Source organism: Alosa sapidissima, chromosome 3, assembly GCF_018492685.1.
Source record: "Alosa sapidissima isolate fAloSap1 chromosome 3, fAloSap1.pri, whole genome shotgun sequence".
Lineage (NCBI taxonomy): Eukaryota > Metazoa > Chordata > Actinopteri > Clupeiformes > Clupeidae > Alosa > Alosa sapidissima.
Genome location: NC_055959.1, coordinates 8,148,117 through 8,169,301, shown reverse-complemented (window position 1 = coordinate 8,169,301; position 21,185 = coordinate 8,148,117). Strand labels below are relative to the sequence as shown.

The window sequence follows — 21,185 nt, the reverse complement described above, 5'->3', positions numbered from 1 at the left end:
ACCTTGACACACGCACACAACAGACATAGATTTTTCATAGAAATGTATTACTTTTAATTAATTTCAACATATTATTGATTGTAATAGTCCATATCTCATTTCAATTTCACAATACAAAGAAATAGACTAAACGATTTAGTCTGTGCCATTCTCAATTTCACAACGTAACTCATTTAAACCAGACCACCGTCTCAGATAGGCTATCCTCAGTGTCAAACACAATAATGCATGTAGTGTAACTTATACACAGGGGCAAAAGCACTAACTGGCAGAAATGAATAAAGCCAGCCAAACTATGTTCTAGTAGGCGAATGTGTTGAACCGTGGAAAATTAATAGACGAACAATTTTGGAGTTTGCACTGAGATATTGTCGGGTAGCCATTGAATATTCCGACATCAGAGATTGCTAACAGGTGTTTCAAAATAGCTGGGAACTTTCCGGAGCTCTAAATGGCAGAGGATAGCTAGATCATCAGACAACACAATCATTGTAGGCTGCATTATGGGCCATAATTTATGGCTTTATCAATCAACATAGAATAGGTGAAGCGCAGGTTCAACAGCAAACAGGACTTTTCAGCACGTATCAAACCACGTAGGCTAGCCCAATGAACGCCTATGCAAATAGACAAAACACTCACATCAAAGCAGGGTGACAGATTTGCGAGTGCGGTCAAATCGATACGGTTTGCTCATATAGTCTAGTGGTGTGGTGGTGAAGTGTCATGCTGCGTTCAAGAGCGTAGTGTAGGTCTACGTCCCTTAGTGGCCTATATTTTAATTTAACGTCTTTAATGGTAAGAGATTGCACAGGGATGGATAATGAGCGGTTGTTTAAGATTAAATTACAATGCCAGACACCTTCAGATATGAGAGACCCCCTCAGGTTTTTGACTTTGTTGCTTTCATGGGAGCCAGTCCTCACTCTATGGGAGCAATCAGGATGTTCTACCAGTCTGTTGTTGCCAGCGTCCTTATCTATGCAGTAGTATGTTGGGGAGGAAGCACAAGGAAGAAGGATGCGGGGCGAATTGACAGGCTGGTAAGGAAAGCTGGCTCTGTAGTGGGAGCTGAACTGGAGTGCATCACTTCACTATCTGATAAAAGGACCCTGAACAAACTGATCAACATCTTAGACAATGAGTGTCACCTAACCTGACAATAGCCAGATGAATTTCGCTCCGCCTAGCTCCACTCATCCATCTGGAACCGATCCATTGAAGTGTTGCTTCAGAAGGCTGGGCCTAATCAAAAAATGCTTGCATATGATTGAATAAGCCACTTGTCTCTCATCTATTGACGTGCTACTTCAACCACTCACATCGAAGCCAACCCGTGACGCTGATAACAGTCTCACAGTCGCTTCTACGCTATGTCACATCTATGAAACTCCCGCCCTGCGTCCTGATTGGCTGAACCATAAAGTCGGTTGCAGAAATCACTCTCAATGGAAGAGGTCCCAGATGGATGCGAGTGAAGCTAGGCGGAGCTAAGCGGAACGACATTCATCTGGCTATTGTCAGGTTAAGTGTCACCCACTCCACAGCACTATTGTTAATCAGAACAGCCTGATCAGCTGGAGACTTCGCTCACTGCCTTGCACAACTGACAGACTGAGAAAGTCATTTGTCCCCAGGGCCATTGAACTGTTCAATGCCTCACTTAAGGGAAGAGGAGAGATAGACTTCTCTGCATAGTCTGTCTGCCTCTTCACCCCCTCCATGTTTGGATACTGTCTGTCCACTAGCCACTTTTACCACTGTCTTTATGCCTCACTGTTTGCGTGCTATATTAGCACATTAGCACATATGCATACCCCCCCCCCCCCCCCCCCCTCCATGCCACAGCCGAACTGTGGCCACACTTATACATGTTCTTTAAATAGTTAAATATATAGATATATAGACTTTACTTTACTTTATTTCTGCATTGTTGCACTTACTCATTTGCACTATCACCATGACCACCATCACCATTGCACTACCACCATGACACTCATTCACACAGAGCACCTTAGAGCACCTTACCATACCTTACTATGCACAGAGAATCACAGGCTCAGTCCCTGCCTCAGTCATTGCAAGCGCCTCTGATTGATTAATCACCACTATGTGGATACTGTTTTTAGAATCGATTTAGATTAAGTGTTAGTTAGTATAATTTGTATTTTAGTATATTTAGCATATTATTTATCTTCTAAAGTCCTTATTGCTCAGTTGTGTTTTTATATTATATACTTTAATTACTCTTTCTGCTGTTAAAGAATGTGTTTGTGTTGTCTGTATGCTGCTGAGACCTTGAATTTCCCCTGGGGATCAATAAAGTATCTATCTATCTAGCTCGGCTCCCTCTGGCTCCCACGTAATTCGAGCCCTGGTCTGCGCCATCCTATCTGATAGTTCAAGCTTCCTCAAAGCACTCACGCAAGCACTCATTCCATGCTATACCCCCCCCCCCCCCCATACACACAGAATATTTACCTTTTTAATGAATAGCCTACTTTTAATTTACTCTTTAAAAGTTGAGCTGGCTCTTGAACACATTAATTTCGTTACTTACAATTTTATGAGTAGGCCTACAGTACATGACAATAAACAACTTGAACTTGACTATGAGAGCTGAGTGGTGTAATGCGGCATGAAGCCTACGCTTGAAGCTCCAGTGGGATTTTGATTTTGATTTTGAATTCTCGGTTAATTTGTTTCCCTCTTAAGTTTTTCCCCCAAAGTAGTTCTCCACTGATCTGAGCTAATGAGCTGATTACCGGTACCTACCTTGTAGCTTTTATTTGTCTGGAATCTTCACTTCTTATGAATAAAATAATTATTAAGTAGGTTAACCATAGGTTAATAATGCATGACAAAACGGTGTTTTGACCGCAAGTGGTAACATTATGGGATTCCACTCCCCAGATTTCGCTCATAGCCTAGCCATAGAAAGAAAGAGCCGTAAAAATGAACAAAATCTCCATGGACGCCCTTAATGTGCCTTTTTTTTCTAAACTTGATCATCAGACTCTGCCCCGCCTATTTGTCAACCCAGGAGCCGCTACTGCTCTTCCATGTAAAGTTAATGAACTGACACAAAAATCATTAATTTCCTTGAATGAAACACATCTGCACTAAAGCTGTAGACCCAACCATGCTTGACAATTACAGTTCCACTACAGAAACGGTCTATTTGCTGCAGGCAGCTGGGTAACAGTTCCTGGAAGAGAGTGAGCTTCATCTAAAAGGACGTCACACCACAGCAGCGGGCAGCGAGAATCTCGTTTTAGTCAGACTTCCCCAGCTGAGGGAGGGGGGTGGGGAATACATTTGTGGTTTTGATTGACACTCAAATCTAATCACACCTACTCACATCTGCAGTGCCCAGGCACAACATCAGGTGCCTCACACTTATCAAAGCCTACCACCCAGTCAGTCTGGTTGCTGATTGGACCGCATTGAGGAGAAACTAAGCAAGAAGTGGAAACTGACTGATAGACTGACTGATTGAAAGATGGATTGACATCAGTGGGCTACAGGTCAAATCAGCATGACTCAGAGTGACAAAGAATGACAGAAGTCTATACTTACTTTGAGTATACCTAAAATAAAAGTACACAGTTCCTCATTAAAGATAAAAATAAAACAGGTCTTGACGTGGGCCATGCCTTCTAATAATGATAAGCACTAAGAACTACGCTATTTCTAGGTTTTGAAAAAGCCTACTGTTTGCAGTTCCACGTACTGCAACTTTCTGGTGGCGCTTCTGAGAAACCCATGCAAAAAAAGATGGCCAACATGAGTCGAATTATCTTTCCCTAAAAAACAATGACTCCATCTGTTCCCTTAATGAATTGGTGGAACAGAACAGATTACTCGAAACTCTAGAACAGAGGCCGTGTTTGCACTCCTGACCAACAACATGGGAAAGGCAGGCAGTGGTTGGTAAGCAGTCTTTCAACTAGTATTTGTCACTCTCAGATTCTAGAGAGATTTTCACTTCTGCATTTCAAAATGAAAAGTACCCCCAAAAGGGGGTGGGTGGTGGGGACAGCAAAGGGACAAGCCTTTCTCTGATGTGAAATGGAGAGGTTTGATCACAGGTATCATTTCCTGGGTGATACCCCCTCACTCACTAAGACATCAAATAAACTCATTTCCAAAAAATCATCACCACTAGCACAATCAAGATTTTTCTGCCACCACACCGCTTTCAATAGTGAAGCCAGACCAGGTTCTAATTCTAATACTACTAATGTTTAACCGAATAAGTATGACTATGGCGATAAAACATGCACAATGAGGTAACTTAACACAGGTCAAGACCCCCGAAGGCAGCGGATAGATAAGTAACGGGTCACAATTAGATAGGGCCATGTGTGAGAAAGCTGTGTCCACTCATCCGTGAGTGAGCTCACTAGAGGGTTTCATATCATGATGCAACTGTGGCTGTTCCAGCTAACTTAAACTGCTTATGTAGAAGTGGACTGACTGCCTTTTTCCACAGAAGCCTATGTTTTCACTGAAGTGTGTTAATCCGCAAACCGAAAAAGAGGAAACATGATTAGAAAATAGGGCTTCATTAATGTTATTTCTCTCTCAACGCTTTGGTAAGTTTTAACTGCCCTTCGTGTCTGCCAGTGCACTAGTGGGACCATTCAGGAATGTCGGCCATGCAAAAACACAACATTCTGAAGAAATTCAACTGTTAGCATGAAATACACTAAAAATAGTAACAGTAGTAAGCGTAGTGTTAAGTATAGCGTAAACCCACACACACGCACATAAACACAGTAAAACACGTGCATTAAACACACACCGACCCACTCCTAAAATTCAGGAGAAATAAAACAGAACCAGCAGCTGGCAGCCACAACATAGAACAGGAACACTGAAACACACACAGACCGTTTCAGGTAAAAGGAGACACTGCCGAGTATAAAAATGGAAATAAAGGCAGAAAGAATAACAAGTTCATATTGTGGAGTCTTTGAGGTCATGCTTCTAAACCAACAAAATTCTTTATCTTTCAAGAGTCTCTAAACAAACTGAAACATAGTAATGCTTCATGTCTGCTTTTCATTGTTTTCAGATGACTTTGTCACTGCTAAACTGTATGTGTGTGTGTTCACTATCCCTTGTGTGTCTTTGTGTGTGTGGTGTGTGTGTGTGGTGTGCATGTGGTGTGCATGTGTGTACACTACCACTACGTGTGTGTGTTTGTGTGTCCTCCTAGTGTGCTCACTGCTTTGCACTGCTCACTGCTTTGTGTGTGTGTGTGTGTGTGTGTGTGTGTTGACCACCCCTTGTGTGTGTGTGTGTGTTTGTGTGCTCACTCACTGCTCCCTGTGTGTGTGTGTGTGTGTGTGTGTGTTCACTACTCACACACACACAGTGGTTGAAAGCACAGAGTGTGTACATCACACTGGCCACAAAAAACACTATTCCCTATGTAGGCGGGGGTAAATGGGGAGTGTGTTCCCTGTGTACACATAAATGAGTTGGGGGTGGTTAGGGACAGGGCTTCCTGTTTGAGGTGTGGTTACCTGGGACCTTGTCGAAGACGGAGCGCTGAGAATTAGAGTCGGCGGGGCCACGGCGAGACTGGTCATAGAAGCGGAAGGGCAACTGGGAGGACGCAGCTGCTGACTGACCAAAACCCAGAACCTCCGAGGAAGGCTGCACTGGAAGGTCCAGCAGAGCTGAGAGGGGGGGATAGAGAGAGGGAGAGAGAGAGAGAGAGAGAGAGAGGGTAAGTGTGTGGGTTATAGAGAAAAGGGGGGGGGGGGGTGAAAAGAGAGCAAAAGAAGAGGAGGTGGTGGTGAGGTAGAGTGAAATAGTGGGAGATAAGAAGTAACAGAAACAGAAAGAGAGAAAAGGAAGAAAAAGAAATGACTGCATCAAAGAGAAACAGAGTCATTCAGGAGTTTCACATCAATCATTACACAGGGGGTCGCGTCATTAGGAAATACTCACAGCAAAAACCTCAGTGGGATTTTTACATCAATAAAAAAAAAAAAACACAGGCATTTTTAAAGTGTTACTATGAATAAATAAACATGGTACCCCCCCCCCCCCCAACTCACTTCCTTATGAAAAATCTCCTACTTCCTCTTACACCTCTGATCACTAATTACAGGAAAAACATCCCACTCAATAGTGACAACAACCCCCCCCCATCACCACACATACATAAACACCACTTACATATAAATGTAACAACACGTCATACAGTAGGTGATGACTGGCACAACCCTACTTACTTCTGTGTCTGAGCCCTGATTTTTTAAGCCAGCCCACACACACACACTCACACTCACACGCACACACACACGCACAATTGTTTGGGACCAAGAAGCCTGTGTTGACAGCTGATGAAGGGCACACCAGGAATACCAGGCAATACAGAGAAGTTCCTAGAACTCACCTGACCTGTAGCCCCTGGTGTGGTGTCCCATTCCTAAGATTTCATAAGATGTCAATTTGACATAAGCCTCTTCTAATTCCTAAAAAATCGCTACCTCAGAAATTAGTTTTCCACAAACCAGTAATATATGTAAGAACTAGCTTTTCACCAGATTTCTATTTCTGTCTGTCTATCTACTGTATGCATCCATCTCTCTATCAGTCATACTCACTTTAGTACATAGGAGAAATTACAGTAGTCCAGAAGTGGGGGATATTTCAGAAGCGTGATTTCAACTGAAGGGAGGGATTTCAGGAATTTCAGGTCTGATCAAACAATGAGCTAGACCCACTGACAAGAAACATGTGTCATCAGACAAAATGAAACCTTTCTTTGAAAAGCACAAAATGCTGTTACATGATACGGGCTATAACTTTAGCATGCTTCAACGATAAGACCAAGTGTGTGAGTGCTATGCTGATAAATGATGATGCTGCTGAAAAGCAATTTTATTGACTTATGTATTAACTTAATTAATGTTATTCACTAACAAAATGATTTATGATTATGTTACTGTTCTGTCAAATTAGGTTGAATACAAATGTCTAAAGTGCTTTTGGCCTCATATTGTCTGTACAGTATGTTGATATCCCTTGGCGTTGAGTCAAAGCTAATCAGTCATGCTCTATCAGTTGCCATTTACGTGCAAGACAATCACGTTTTACGACATGCTGCCCCGCAAATGAGTCATTCCGTGTCACATCAGATGACGTTGTTGCTGCACCGTCTCCGATTTTGTTCAAACCTTGTGTACATCAGACCTTGAAATTCTTTTATTTTTACAGCTTAAAAAACACGTGCCATGTTTGGGCGTTAATATCTTCACAAATATTTTCCCTAGCCACCTCAAATTTTCTAGAGGGATAGACCAACTTATAAAAAGCTTGTGTAAACAATTTAAAGTCTGTACTAAATAGCTTTCGAAAGGGCCATACATTTCGGAAAAATGTGCATTAAGTGTGATGTTTTTTTTTGTTTTGTTTTTTTGTGTGATGTTTTTTTCATTTGGTATCAGTCACTATTTCCTCTTCTAAGACCAGTGTAATAATGTTTTCCAACAATTTGAAGTCTCCACATCAAATGGCCAAATGACCATGACAATAATAAGGATAAAAATATAACCGCAAGCGGTGATTTACGGGGTCCGAGCAAAACGAACACAGGGCTCTCAAGTGTCACGCATTGAGCGTGACAGTCACTCATTTCAGTCGTTTGTCACGCTCTCCTGCCACACATTGTATTTCTCACGCAGAAAAACTATTTATATATTAATATGCTTCGGCAGCGCCCAAAATGTCTCTGGCCGCGCCGCTCTCACTTAGCCTGGTAAACCAGACCCTGGAATCTTTCAGATTAAGGGTCTGGCCACGAGTAATGAAAATGGCCCAATTCGAGGGGCGGCACCAAGCATGCATTTGAAACTCTCACTGCACGCAGTTGGATAACGCTACGACCAATCACAACAATTCATCAGTGTCAGTCATCAGTGTAGCTCGCCTTTGTCCCACCTACACCGATTTGATTGGTCCCTCTCGCTCGAGAGATAGAAGAAATTTGGATCATTGCTCGTGGCCAGAGTATCTTGCGGGCACAATTCAAATTGTGCTCTCGCGAGAACTCTGTATTTCCAGGGTAGCTCTCACTATGGAACCGGCAGGAATCAAGCGCGTCTCCCCTGCAGTTGAGCCTGCCACTTATCAGCCAATCAAAAATAACGAGAGGGGCTACACAATAGCCAATCAGAAAATAACTGTATTGTATCTGGGTAAGATTTAACGCAACAACCAATGAAAAACGCGTATCCTGGAATTGTTGAACGTGAATTATTGAACGTGAACCTGTTACCTACTTCCAAGTTTCGTTCACCTTGGAGCTTCGAGCATCAGTTCATGGTTTCAGCACAGAGTAAGACATCTTTTAATGTTACAACAAATCCACAACTTTTTTGACACAAACAATGACAACGTGACTGCTGCTATAGAGAATGTTTCCAAGATAATTAGCATCAGTTGTTCATGACTGTCTGTAACTTAGCCAACAGTTTCACAGCCTGTTCATTGACAACACTTGCTCAGGACAAGTAGCCTTTCGTTCACACGATGACTGACATATTGTCACATTCTAAACATCTCTCTCTCCAAATAGGCTTAATCATTTTATTAGCACTAAACAAATTAAAGTGTATTGCATAGCCTATTGTTATAGGTCACTTTTAAAATCAGGTCATATTATATAATTATATCCTGGCCATGGATGCATTAATCATTGCATCTGTATTCAAAAATGTCAGGTAAAAAGCAATTAAGCATACTCTCATTCACCCTGAGAGGAAAGCCCCCTAAAAAGGTCCAGGTTAGTGGATGCTCAGAGGTGGTGAAAAGGCCCATTATTGAATTGTCAGTGCCATGTGTTAAAACATTTCTTTTGCAAATCTGAGCAATTATAAATTATACTTTTGCCCCATTTTGACTTAGGAGGGCATACATACTTAAGCCAATAATCAAACGTCTGCTCTCTTTTGGAAAGCTGAGACACTGTTGGAAAACAATTAGAATAACTGTGTGATGTACTGTCACAAAGTTACAAAGGCTAGATTATTCTTTTATTTTTCTACCGGATAACAAGCATCTTTGAACTGATCACATTTCAGCCCTCTAGGTCTTGACTTGATATGACTTGAGTCCTAGCATTAGGTCTTGTCATGCTGTGTGCAAAAGTAGATCAATATAGAATGACAACATGAGTACTTTAGACCATTATTTGCCAAGATATGCTCATGCATTTTGTAAAATGCCCTATGAAAACTCCCCATAGGACTTTGGGTTATCCAAAATGCATACTGGCAATCAAATGCTTACTGCATATGAACCCCTTATAAGCATAATCTTGGCCTCAAATGAAAGGTAATACTCTGAAGTTTCATGCTTGCATTTGGATTGTAGGCTACTTCAGGTTCTGATATGACTACACTAAATATGGAATAATTACAAAAAATACAAATCTTTACAATTTCTATTTCAATTCAATTGGTGTGTATAAGACGGGCTATATTTCTGCACAACTAATATGGGATCAACTGGTAACTGACCTGGGGCTGGTGTATGCTAGCTGGTGATGAACAAAAATATTTTAGACATCAGACATCCAATGCAGTTTGCTTGACCAGCAAAATGCCAGCAGGCAAAATGCCAGCTGATGGCTACATCACTATTCCTATGACTCACAACCAATGTGATGTGCATTCCATTCCTGAGAGCACAACCCATAAACTTCCTCCGACCTTCTGACCCTCTGACATTCATTTGACCTTGGGAAACCTACACGTAAACACACATATTAGTGTAATTTACTATGGTCAACTCAAGTGTAAACTGCACCTTCATCATACTACCTGTCATGACTTTTCCAAGCGTGGAAAATCAGATTTTAAAAATCCATGCGTTTTTCAGGATTTCCATAACTGTAGGATGCCATTCCACCCAGTCATTCCACTTTATTTTCTTCATTTCCACAAGACGGGCAGACTAGAGAACTTCAGAGACCTACGGCAAGATCACACGCCACCTCTCACAGTGTTAGCGAAAGGGAAACTAGATTCCACCAAGCAAATCGGACCCTTTCCAAAACAAAATGGGTCCATGTCGCTTTATATAGCTAAGCGTCTGTTAAATACCAGTCAAGTCTTAGTTAACGTTCACTGTCAGAGGGGAGACAGGGCTTGTGTTGGGTTTTAGAGGGCGGGGGGGGGGGGGGGTACTTACCAGCTATCCTCTGCATCTTCATCCTGCGAGCCTGGATGCGGCCCTTGGCTAGCCGCTGCTTGGCGATGATGCAGCGGATGTGGTCGGCGAAGATGAAGTTGGCCTGCAGGATTGGCATGGGCTTGGCGTGTGGGTTGGACGTAGGCTTGTGGATGATGATGTTCAAGGCCCGGCTGTCGTCCTCCACCCCCGACACCTGCATGTCCTGTGGCATTAAAGACACAGACACAGACACAAGGCATGTACTGTATATTATTAAACACAAATGAAAACTTCAGTCATTTGCATTCATCATACTAAACATCTGACACCAGGCACTACGCTGATGCCTGCGCCCAAGGAAACATTTATATAACAGAGAGAGACATTGAACTTTAAACTCTATAATGTTGGTTTGGCTCTTCATTGATTCACTCATCTGGTAAAATTGTTTTTAAAAATGTGAATAGCAAAAATGGATGAATGTGATTGATTTAGATTAATTACAAAAATCTTGGTGTGTTCCTTGACTCAGATCTGAACTTTGAGTCATATATAAATCATATCACCAGTTGTGCTTTCTATCATCTTAGAAATATATCTAAAGTGCGGCTTCTGCTCACCCAGGCAGACACAGAGAAGCTAGTACATGCTTTTATTACTAGCAGGCTTGATTATTGTAACACTCTCTTTACTGGCCTGTCAAAGAAAAATCCGAACAAGCTGCAGATAATTCAGAATGCAGCAGCACGTGTTCTGACCAATACCAAAAAGAAAGCACACATTACCCCTATCTCAGTGGTGTAGTCTAGTTAGCTGTAGTGGGTATACTGTGATCAACCCCAATTGTTAATACGTATCCTTGCCCATTTTAAGTGGGTATAATGAGATGGTGATGCTTTTTAAGCGGGTATACTGCGTAGTCCTGCGCATCACATACACTAGACTACACCACTGGCCTATCTTAAAATCCCTTCACTGGCGGTCTGTTAGTTTTAGAATTGATTTCAAGATTTTACTTTTGGTTTTTAAAGTCCTCAGTGGACTTGCGCCTGTTCATCTATCAGATTTGCCCTCACCGTACCTTCCATCATGGCCACTCAGATCCTGAGACTCTGGCCTCTTAGTTATTCCTAGGGTGAGGACCAAAACACACGGGGAGGCTGACTATGGTCCTTCTCTGTGAAACAGCTTGCCACTTGAGCTGAGGATGGTCCAGTCAATTGAACATTAAGACATACCTTTTTAGTCTTGCCTTCTCTTAAATCCCTATACATTTCTTATTTTATGACTTTTGTAGGTAACACTTTATTTTAATGTGTCGCTGTTACAGTGTACCTACCTAATTAGGTACAGTGGTACAACCTGTGTAACAACATGTACTATCAGGTACTATCATTGTACTTGCATTATGTATTTGTGGGTACCTACATATAGTTGTTACATTGTAATACTGAGTGCTTTTACAAAACTTTGCCAATTTGCCTAAATTTTCATCAGAGGCAAAGAGCTGACCTGAGACCTGCTGGATGGGGTAAATCTGGTCATGATAGATTTGATATACAAAGCATTCTTAGCTCCAGTCAAGGCCTCATTGTCTTCAGTACATGTAACAGCTGTGCTGCTACAACCTTGTTACTCTTTGATACAGTGGAATAAACCTATTAAGTGTACCAGTTAATTACTTACATGTACATATGACATGTATGTTATGTCTTCGATGTCTTGGAACAGGTCTACTAATTCACTACATAGTACATATATCAACTGTGTTGGTACACACTTATTGCTCTTTGATACAGTGGCATAAACCCATTAAAATGAAGTGTACCAGTTAAGTACTTACAATTACATATTACTGTACATGTATGTTGTGTCATTGGTGTCTTGGAACATGTCTGCCATTACCCTACATATTGTAGTACATGTATCAACTGTGTTGGTACACATTTATTACTCTTTTGATACAGTGGAATAAACCCATTAAAATAAAGTGTACCAGTTAAGTACTTACATCTACATATATACATCCTGTCAATTATGTTATGCATCCTGTAATTGATGTGTTGAAACGTGTCTGCTGTTACACCACACAGTACATATGAATTAGTAGACCTGTTCCAAGACAAGACCTGTTCCAGTTTATTCCACTGTATCAAAGAGTAACAAGGTTGTAGCAGCACAGCTGTTACATGTACACTGAAGACAATGAGGCCTTGACTGGAGCTAAGCATGCTTTGTATATCAAATCTATCATGATCCGATTTACCCCATCCAGCAGGTCTCAGGTCAGCTCTTTGCCTCTGATGAAAATTTAGGCAAATTGGCAAAGTTTTGTAAAAGCACTCAGTATTACAATGTAACAACTATATGTAGGTACTCACAAATACATTATGCAAGTACAATGATAGTACCTGATAGTACATGTTGTTACACAGGTTGTACCACTGTACCTAATTAGGTAAGTACACTGTAACAGCGACACATTAAAATAAAGTGTTACCCTTTTGTACTTTGATTTTTATATTTCTCTATTATCTTTCTTGTATTTACACATATTTTATTGCTTTTATTATTCTTTTTGTTTTATAGCTTATTTTTTTAAGTGTGCTGTTGTTAATCACCTTGTATTGCTGTTTGCACGAAAGGCGCTATATAAATAAAACAAATAAAATGAATGGAATTGAATAGATTAATTAATTACAGAGTATGTCGCTTGACATTTTGACAGTCCTACTACATACACACACACACACACATATATGCGCACGCATACACACATACACATGCACGGACCACACCCACACACATATATGCGCACGCATACACACATACACATGCACGGACCACACTCACACACGCACACACATACACACAAGCACACACATGCACGCTCGCGCACATGCAAATGCACATGTACATGCACACGCACCATCACTCGCATTCCTGCTAATCTCCCTCTGGAGTCGAGAGTGATTATGTGGAATTTCTTTGAAGAGACTACAATTGAAAAGGGCTGAGAGAGGAACATGACACGCAATTACTCATCATAGTCACAAGCATACACACACACACACTCTATGTGGTACCTGCAGCAGGCCGGCGAATTTGACGACACCCCAGCCTAGACGCTTTGTTTCGGGCTCCACCAGGCTCATCTGGTAGATGTCCACAGCCAGAAAGCGCTGGGCCTGAACGCCATCCTTGCTCACCACCATACAGGCAATCAGATCGCTGTTATCTGGCACAAACAAACCAACCAACACACACTTCAGAATGCAAATCATATAGGTAGCATTATATTATCAAAGGAGAGACATTTTCAATGACTGAGCAGAGCAAATATATTTTGCTAGCATGCACTTGGTCTAAATTGTAAAAGTAAAGTAAATAAGTGAAGTTTATGCACATAGCACTTTTCACAGACAGGAGTCACAGTACTTTACAAGGAATAAAATATGAATTTACACCAGCGGAGTACTTCACAGAAATGATTTGAACCCATAACTGGAGCAATGACCAGCTATAGGTGACTCACACACACACACACACACACACACACACACACAGATGCCTACGCACACAGAACATTTGAAAAGAAACAGCAACTCACTATCCTTATCCTACGAGTACCTTATCCCAGCTGTGACTGTTAACCTTTTGTCTATATTTAGCAGGGATGATGTATTGGGGAAGTCAACTCTTTGGCAACGGTGTCTGGGAAAACCATGGGCTTGTACAATCCCTGCTCCAAACACTCAACAGGCTTTTCTCGAGAAAAACGATTTCCATTTCACACTATTGATGTAGTTATAGATAGCAAATTTCCTACGAAACGGGCCTATCTGACAGCGATTACATCTGTGGTGGCCAAACTACAGACATTGCAGCAAGCAGACGTTTTTTGTTTAAGCAATAGGATCAGTGAGTCATTTGTCATAGGGTGTTAGAAAACGGTCGCTGTAGGCCGCTGGATAGCCCAACACCCAAAGGCCTGCGTGCACCCAGTCTGTCAGGGTCAGATCCTAATTTGAAGGCTCACTGAGGTGAGCATGCTGAAACACACAATTATGCACACTGTACGTTTTAAAAATCTATTTATCTATCTACATTTATGCACTTATTTGATTCCATTGTATGCACTTTATTCTCTTTTAACTATGATGTTCCATTTGCTTTTATCTATGTAAAGCACACTGAAATGCCTCTTGTGCATTAAATGCAGTATATAGATAAACAGGTCTTATCATGACTTGCAGTTTGCAATTCTAATCCAAAATACTATTTTTGTCAAATTCTGCAAATTGCTCCTCACAATCCCATTGTCTGTGTCCATGTTAAAAAAAATCTGGCTTTCGTACACCATCCTGATTGATCAGTCTATTTAATCTATTTCTTCATCAGTACACTGACTCTATTGATTAAGTGGAAACTGTATGAGAGCAACAGCTTTTCTCTGCCTACTGTATGTCATAAATCTCAAAGTCAACAGTCAACAGATCAACTATGCTGACCTGCCTGTTGCAAGTTTTTGAGCAATTTTACAGGGAAACCCGCCTACTGATAATTAAAATTCTCAAGAAAAATAAGTTGCCCGATATCAAAGGGAACGTGCCAGACCAACAATGCTCAGGAACATTGCCCAGCAACCTTGCTCAGAAGGACATGTACACATCACAGTCAAAGTTACTCCAAAGTTCTACCATAAACAGGCAACTATATAAGTGTGGGTGAGCCATGTGGTTGAGTGAGTGGGTTGGTGTGAGAGAGGGATTGTATTTGGGATGACAAAATTGTCCCTACCAATGTTTTAGCGAACTCATTCGTACAGTAGTATGTTGTTAAGTTGTATTCATTTGAACGTCTCCTTATTAAAGTGTACATCTCCGAGACAACCTACCTAAGCTGGGACCAAACCTATGCACTTGGTGTGTGTGAGCAACCTACACGTTACTCATCTTGCACTGGATCATCTTTCTGAATCTGAATATTCTGATCACCCAAGAAGTCTTTCCAAATTAGCATGTAGCCTCTGACTGGTGCTGACTTAGTAATGACTTCTTGTGTGATCAGAATATTCAGATTCAGATTCAGATTCAGATTCAGTCAGAGGCTACATTCATTGTTATACACTTTCACAATTTCATCACATCACCAAAAGTATTGGTTTTACCAAAAATATCTGGCAGTATTTTTAAAACTACAAAAATACCCACCTATAGGCCTAAAGTATTTTAATACAAAACATGCAGCCATTTTCTTCAACCCAATAAAAATCAAAGGACAATTTTACTATTTTGTATTTGAAATACATATTTTAAATACATGGATCATAAAGACTGCCCATCCCTGACTGTAGCCTATAGCACGTGTAGCTTGCTTTGAGCCTAGGCCTACTTGATGCGCGGGTCAGGGTTTTTAACAACCCACTCCCATCCGACCCCCGACAAAATATGCATTAAACGTCGACCCGAACCCAACCCACAAATTGCTAATTCTAACGATAAGTAACGGGTTTGCGACCAAATCGTGAAGTAACCATGATATCTTAATGTTTCCTTATTTTTCAAGATGTTCATGAAGGGTAACAAAAACAATTGAGAGTGCTTTTTAATTGATGGGACAATTCAATGCAGTCAACGCCTTGTCTTAACTATAAAATATAGGCTATCACAATTAGAAACTTCTGGATTAAAATCTATTCGCTGACACCAGGTCAGGTGTTTAATGAAATAAAAGTGTCATGCAGGCTATCATTTGGTTACTTAGAAATAACAGTTAAATGTATTGTGTGGATACCGGTAGGCTTTGTCCTCTCCGATGGGCTGCGACTCTCTTCTGCACATGGATGTTTATAACTCAGAACGTTGCTATCCAGCAATTTTTACCCGACCAACCTACAACCTGCAGGTTTAGCCTACATCTTACCGCCGTCAATTTAAACCCACTCTGAGCACAAATATGTACTAATTCTTTGTAGATTTGCTAATTCTTGTAGAAGTGTTAGCAGCAACCCCCTTCCCACACTAACACTTCCACAGCCATCCATAAAGTAAACAGCAGCCTTCTCTGGATGAGTATTAGCAAAGGCACGGACCCCAACAAAGAGCACCTAAACAAAGATGATCTTGGGCAAGACCTGTGTCTCTCTGTCTCTGTGTCTGTCTCTGTGTCTCTCTCTGTGTCTCTCTCTGTGTCTCTCTCTCACTCTCTCACTCTCTCACTCTCTCACTCTCTCACTCTCTATCCAGGAGAAATTCGTTGGAAGAGCCCGTCACAGTTATGCATGGCTGACCAAGAGAGTGGGAGTCACGTTAGGACACTTCTGTTTTCGGATTTCTGCTGAAGGCTACTGCAGGACACAGAACCGGGGGGGTGCATCATGGGTTTCAACTGGCCCCTCGACCGCATGGGAGGACGTTCGTCCACCCGAAACACAATGGCCACTTGTGTCGGATGGGAGGAACAAAGCAACCTCACAGAATGGCCTCGATGATTGACGCGAGAGGAGAGAGATGGTGCTTAAACTGCCTCGCATCACCGTTGTCTAACACTCTAGCGGCTAGCCCTTTTCTAGTTGTATAATTGTTTGTGATCAACTGATTATATATAATATGGAATATGTATGGAATATGTAAGGGATAATGTATAGAACGCCGGTCATTATCGGGAAATAGGTCCCTTCAGGGCGGAACAAGATAATAGCGGAATAATGTATAGAACACCGATAATGATCGGTGTTCTATACATTATTCCGCTTATTACACGGCTACTTGCCATAAAGACAACTCCCCAAGATATGACTCTTTAGCCCACATAGCCTAAGCTATGGCCTATTTGTTACCGTTTCATCGTGGCTTTTGGTGAGAAACAAATAGTTCACAACAGCACACGCTGAACTTGACTCAAACATTCTTTAGATCACAGCTGATCAACCAGAGAGGGTTACCATAGTCACACAATTTTAAACCCCAAAACTTTGTTTTTTTCACATTAAGCAACCATCTCCTCACAATCTGCCGTAGCCTACACTGTAAAAAAAACACGGTCTCTGTAGGTCAGTGTTGGGAAAACAACATATAGGAAAGAGTTGTCCACAATCCATGTGGTTTTCTCAAACAATGCTTAACTTCAGATGAATAAACTGTAGAAAATAGAAACCTGTACCAAGGTTCTATTGGGCTGGTCTGGGGAGATGGCAATCAGAAGCTATAGGACAAATATTGAAAGACTGGAAATCTGCTGTCACTGCTGTTTACACAATTACATCAGGGATCAGAGCTTAAACTGTGCACACAACATAGTTCCCATTAACTCTAGCCAATGCAGCAGATTTAAAATATATTCTTCCTGAAACAGGCTTGATTTCAATATGGCAGTGTCAGCGTTCATGTCAGATGTGTTGCCTTCATGTCGTTATGTAATCTACAGTACCTTCGTTGTAAAACCCTGTGCGGTTATCTCCTATAAAATTCAGCTGAAGGGCACACACCCACTTCTATGTTTCACTTTTATGAATCTATGTGAGTGCCAGGGTGTGTGTGCGCCTACAGAAGCACATGGATGTACACATGGGCGGACTGGCCATCTGGCATACCGGGCATTTTCCCAGTGGGCCGACGCACCTTTTGGGCCGATAGAATAGGCTATATATATAATTTAATTATTTTGGCCAACGATCGGCCCAAAGGAAGGGCAATCAGCGGCCCATTGGTTACATTTCAATATTGACACTGGACTGATCCAATAACAGCTCACGTCACTTTAATTGTTGGTCAGATTGATCAGTTTCCGTCAGACGCCCAAAATTCAACATCGATGGCATGAGTGGTGGTTGGTCTCTCAAAGTAGAGAAGGGTTCTATCTTGGAAGGGTTATCATGGTAAAGAAGGGCTAAAAGACTATAAGACTGACTGAAATGTAGGTTACAAAACGTCACGTCATGCACAAGCCAACTAAGCTACAGTATATATAACCTATACGATAGGCTACTGTAAGACACTAAGATAATTAGTTCATGTAGCTGTACTGTTCCAAAATGTACCAGCAATGTAGGTAGGTAGTATACAGTAAATAAAATATTTCCAGCAACAACCCTGTTTGTGTTGTTTCAGTTGTCCTACACGGATAACTGGTATAAATTACATTAAAGACAATCTGAGTAATTTAACTCTTTACACATAGGCTTCAGTCATTTTTGGTACTGCTGTCAATTGTAGCCTATTGAATAATTTGAAATGATACTTTGAATTCAAGCAGAAACTCTTATTTAATAATTGCTTGATAGCCTACTTGAATATGGAGATCATATGCTCCATGCCTACCTCTGATCAGTCAGAGAGATAACCAATGAGGCCTACATCTCTTTCAGTGCTCCATGACAGTTGAAAATATATGCAAAATAAGATTTTGTATTTAATTAGGTGTGCCCCACTGATTTGAGGGTCGCTTGGGCCAAATATGCCAGGGCCGATTTTTGGTCCCAGTCCGCCCCTGGATGTACATATTCTTATAAAAATCATACAAATACATCTGCATGTATGCATATAAGTGTGTGTGAGTGTGTGTGTGTGTTTGTGTGTGAGAGAGAATGCCACTTCCTGACAGGATAAAAATAGCAGAGACTGAGTGGCATCATCAGACAGCGGTGCACCTGCTAATCTCCTACAGCTAACGGCAATGGCTCAGAGCTCTTTCCACACACTCATTATCTCTCTTTCTCTCATGCATGCACGCACACACACACACACACAGAAAATAATAGTCTGACATTCTAAACTCTCCAGAAAACACCCCCGTCCAAAACACACAACACAAGTGCTTAATCAAACAGACGGGGTGATGCTGCAAACACTGCCTACTAACGCCCCACCGGCAGCTGTACTGGACAGCTACTGTACTGTACTGCACATTTGTTTGCAGGTTTGTTTATTTCTTCTTTTTTTTTTTTTGAAAATGCATTGCTTACAGGGCCACACTAACACGCTCTTCCCCCTGAGTTCCACCTAGGCAACTGTTGAATGCACAAGCAACACGACAGAACACGTGTATTCCTCAAAAAGCCAGCTTACTACTAAAAAGAAGAATGAGTGATATGTCAACATGTCTCAAACAAGTGGTCTTTCAACAAATTTGCCTGAATCCATTTATATTTCAAAGTCTACTCTTATACATTTGTCAATATGTTCTCCTTCATCTGTCTTGCTTGTCTCTTCTAGCCCATCATAATTTCTCACACACACACACACACACACACACACACTACTACTACTGAACAGAGAAGGCAAGCCAAAACTTTGAGCACTTCAGGCACCGCCTGATTGGCTAGCTACGGAGGCATGTGCAGAGAGAAATGCTCAGAGAGGATGCTCCAGAAAATCCACCTGCCTGTCTGCACGCATGCACACACACACGCACGCACACGCACACACATCTCTCTCCTGGGCGGTTTTACAGTAATAGTGTGCAGCGTGTACTGGAAAAGGGATGCGGGCACACATCCTTTCTCTGCCCACGAAGCGTGAGCCTCACGCAGTAACAGCAGCAGCAGCAGTGGCTGCAGCTGAGGCCCCTAGCGAGCGACAGATGGAGCAGAGGCTGTAGGGGGAGGTGGAGGCGATGCTGGCTGTAGCAAGCAGCCTAGCAGCCCACCTTCAAAAAACAACAAGAGTCTGGAATGTCTGAGTCACACAGGGGCGACGCGAAGCTTTCCTTCCAAGAGCTGCCGACTCTCTTTCTAGACTCTCTAGAGTTACGGGTTGGATATGCAGAGGCAGTGGGAGGGCTCTTGTGTGTCAGAGGGACTGTGGCTTTTATAGAGATGCGTGTGTGTGTGTGTGTGTGTGTGTGTGTGTGGCTTTTATAGAGATGCGTCCGGCTTATGCGTGCATGTGTATTGAGTGTGTGTGTGTGTGTGTGTGTGTGTGTGTGTGGCTTTTATAGAGATGCGTGCGGCTTATGCGTGCGTGTGTATTGAGTGTGTGTATGTGTGTGTGTGTGTGTGTGGCTTTTATAGAGATGCGTGCGGCTTATGCGTGCGTGTGTATTGAGTGTGTGTGTGAGTGTGTGTGTGTGTGTGTGTGGTTACTGGGTTTTTAGAGAAAGTGGTAGGCTTTTGAGAGAATGAGGTCTATTTGTCACGGGTCAAGCTCGGGGTGGAATGCGAGGATGACTGCGAGCATCAGCAGGGTGGGCTGCGACGCGTCATGGTGACGGGCTTGTGTTCCTCACATCACACCAGACCAGACCAGACAGATACGAGACTGGGGGCGGTGGGGGTGGAGGTGTGAGGAGCCTGCATGGTGATGGATGCCTGCATGATGCACGCAGAGCAGTGGTGGTGAATGAACACAACAAGGGCTTATCTACTCCTTGGCTCACATGACAAATAACCGTCGTGTTTGCTGACTTTAAGAGACTTTAAGAGAAGCATAGAATCCTTGGCTGTCAACTGTCAACGCACACGTCTTGCAGTAATAGAAACAGACAATCTGACAGGATATTAACTGTGTTTGCTACTCTGTGATGAGATGCGTAAATGCTGCTCTGTGATTGCTGACAGAGGACAGTTCTGTGATTGGTGGAAAGAAAGAGAAGGACAGAGAAGAGAATTCCTTCCGTGTGTGTGTGTGGGGGGGGGGGGGGGGGGCTGAGATGTAGGCCTTACTGAGGTCAAGCACGTCGTCGGTCTTGATGAGGTCGTCTGGGCGAGTGAGAGGCAGCTGGGTCTCGGGCTCAGTCTGCAGCTGCAGTGAGAGCGAGCGCAGCATGAAGAACACACGGATGGCCTGCAGAGAGAGAGAGAGAGAGAGAGAGAGAGAGAGAGAGAGATAGAGAGAGAGAGAGAGAGAGAGAGAGAGAACATACACATACACACACACACACACACACACACACAGGTAAGGTGATGTAAAGGTAGTCACATATTAATTTAGAGTCAAACAGGCAAAGGAAGGGGCAGGTATATGCACACAAAGGATTCAAATATATTC

The 21,185-nt window shown here is 42.2% G+C and overlaps 1 protein-coding gene across 1 annotated transcript in view; it reads right to left on the bottom strand.

The window, feature by feature from the left end:
- Nucleotides 1–21,185, bottom strand: part of clec16a (C-type lectin domain containing 16A) — a 77,460-nt gene that overhangs the window by 20,260 nt on the left and 36,015 nt on the right. Inside the window, 4 exon segments of the mRNA XM_042087256.1 lie at nucleotides 5,535–5,690; nucleotides 10,216–10,420; nucleotides 13,284–13,435; nucleotides 20,861–20,981. Of these exon segments, the coding sequence (XP_041943190.1) occupies nucleotides 5,535–5,690; nucleotides 10,216–10,420; nucleotides 13,284–13,435; nucleotides 20,861–20,981 (634 nt within the window).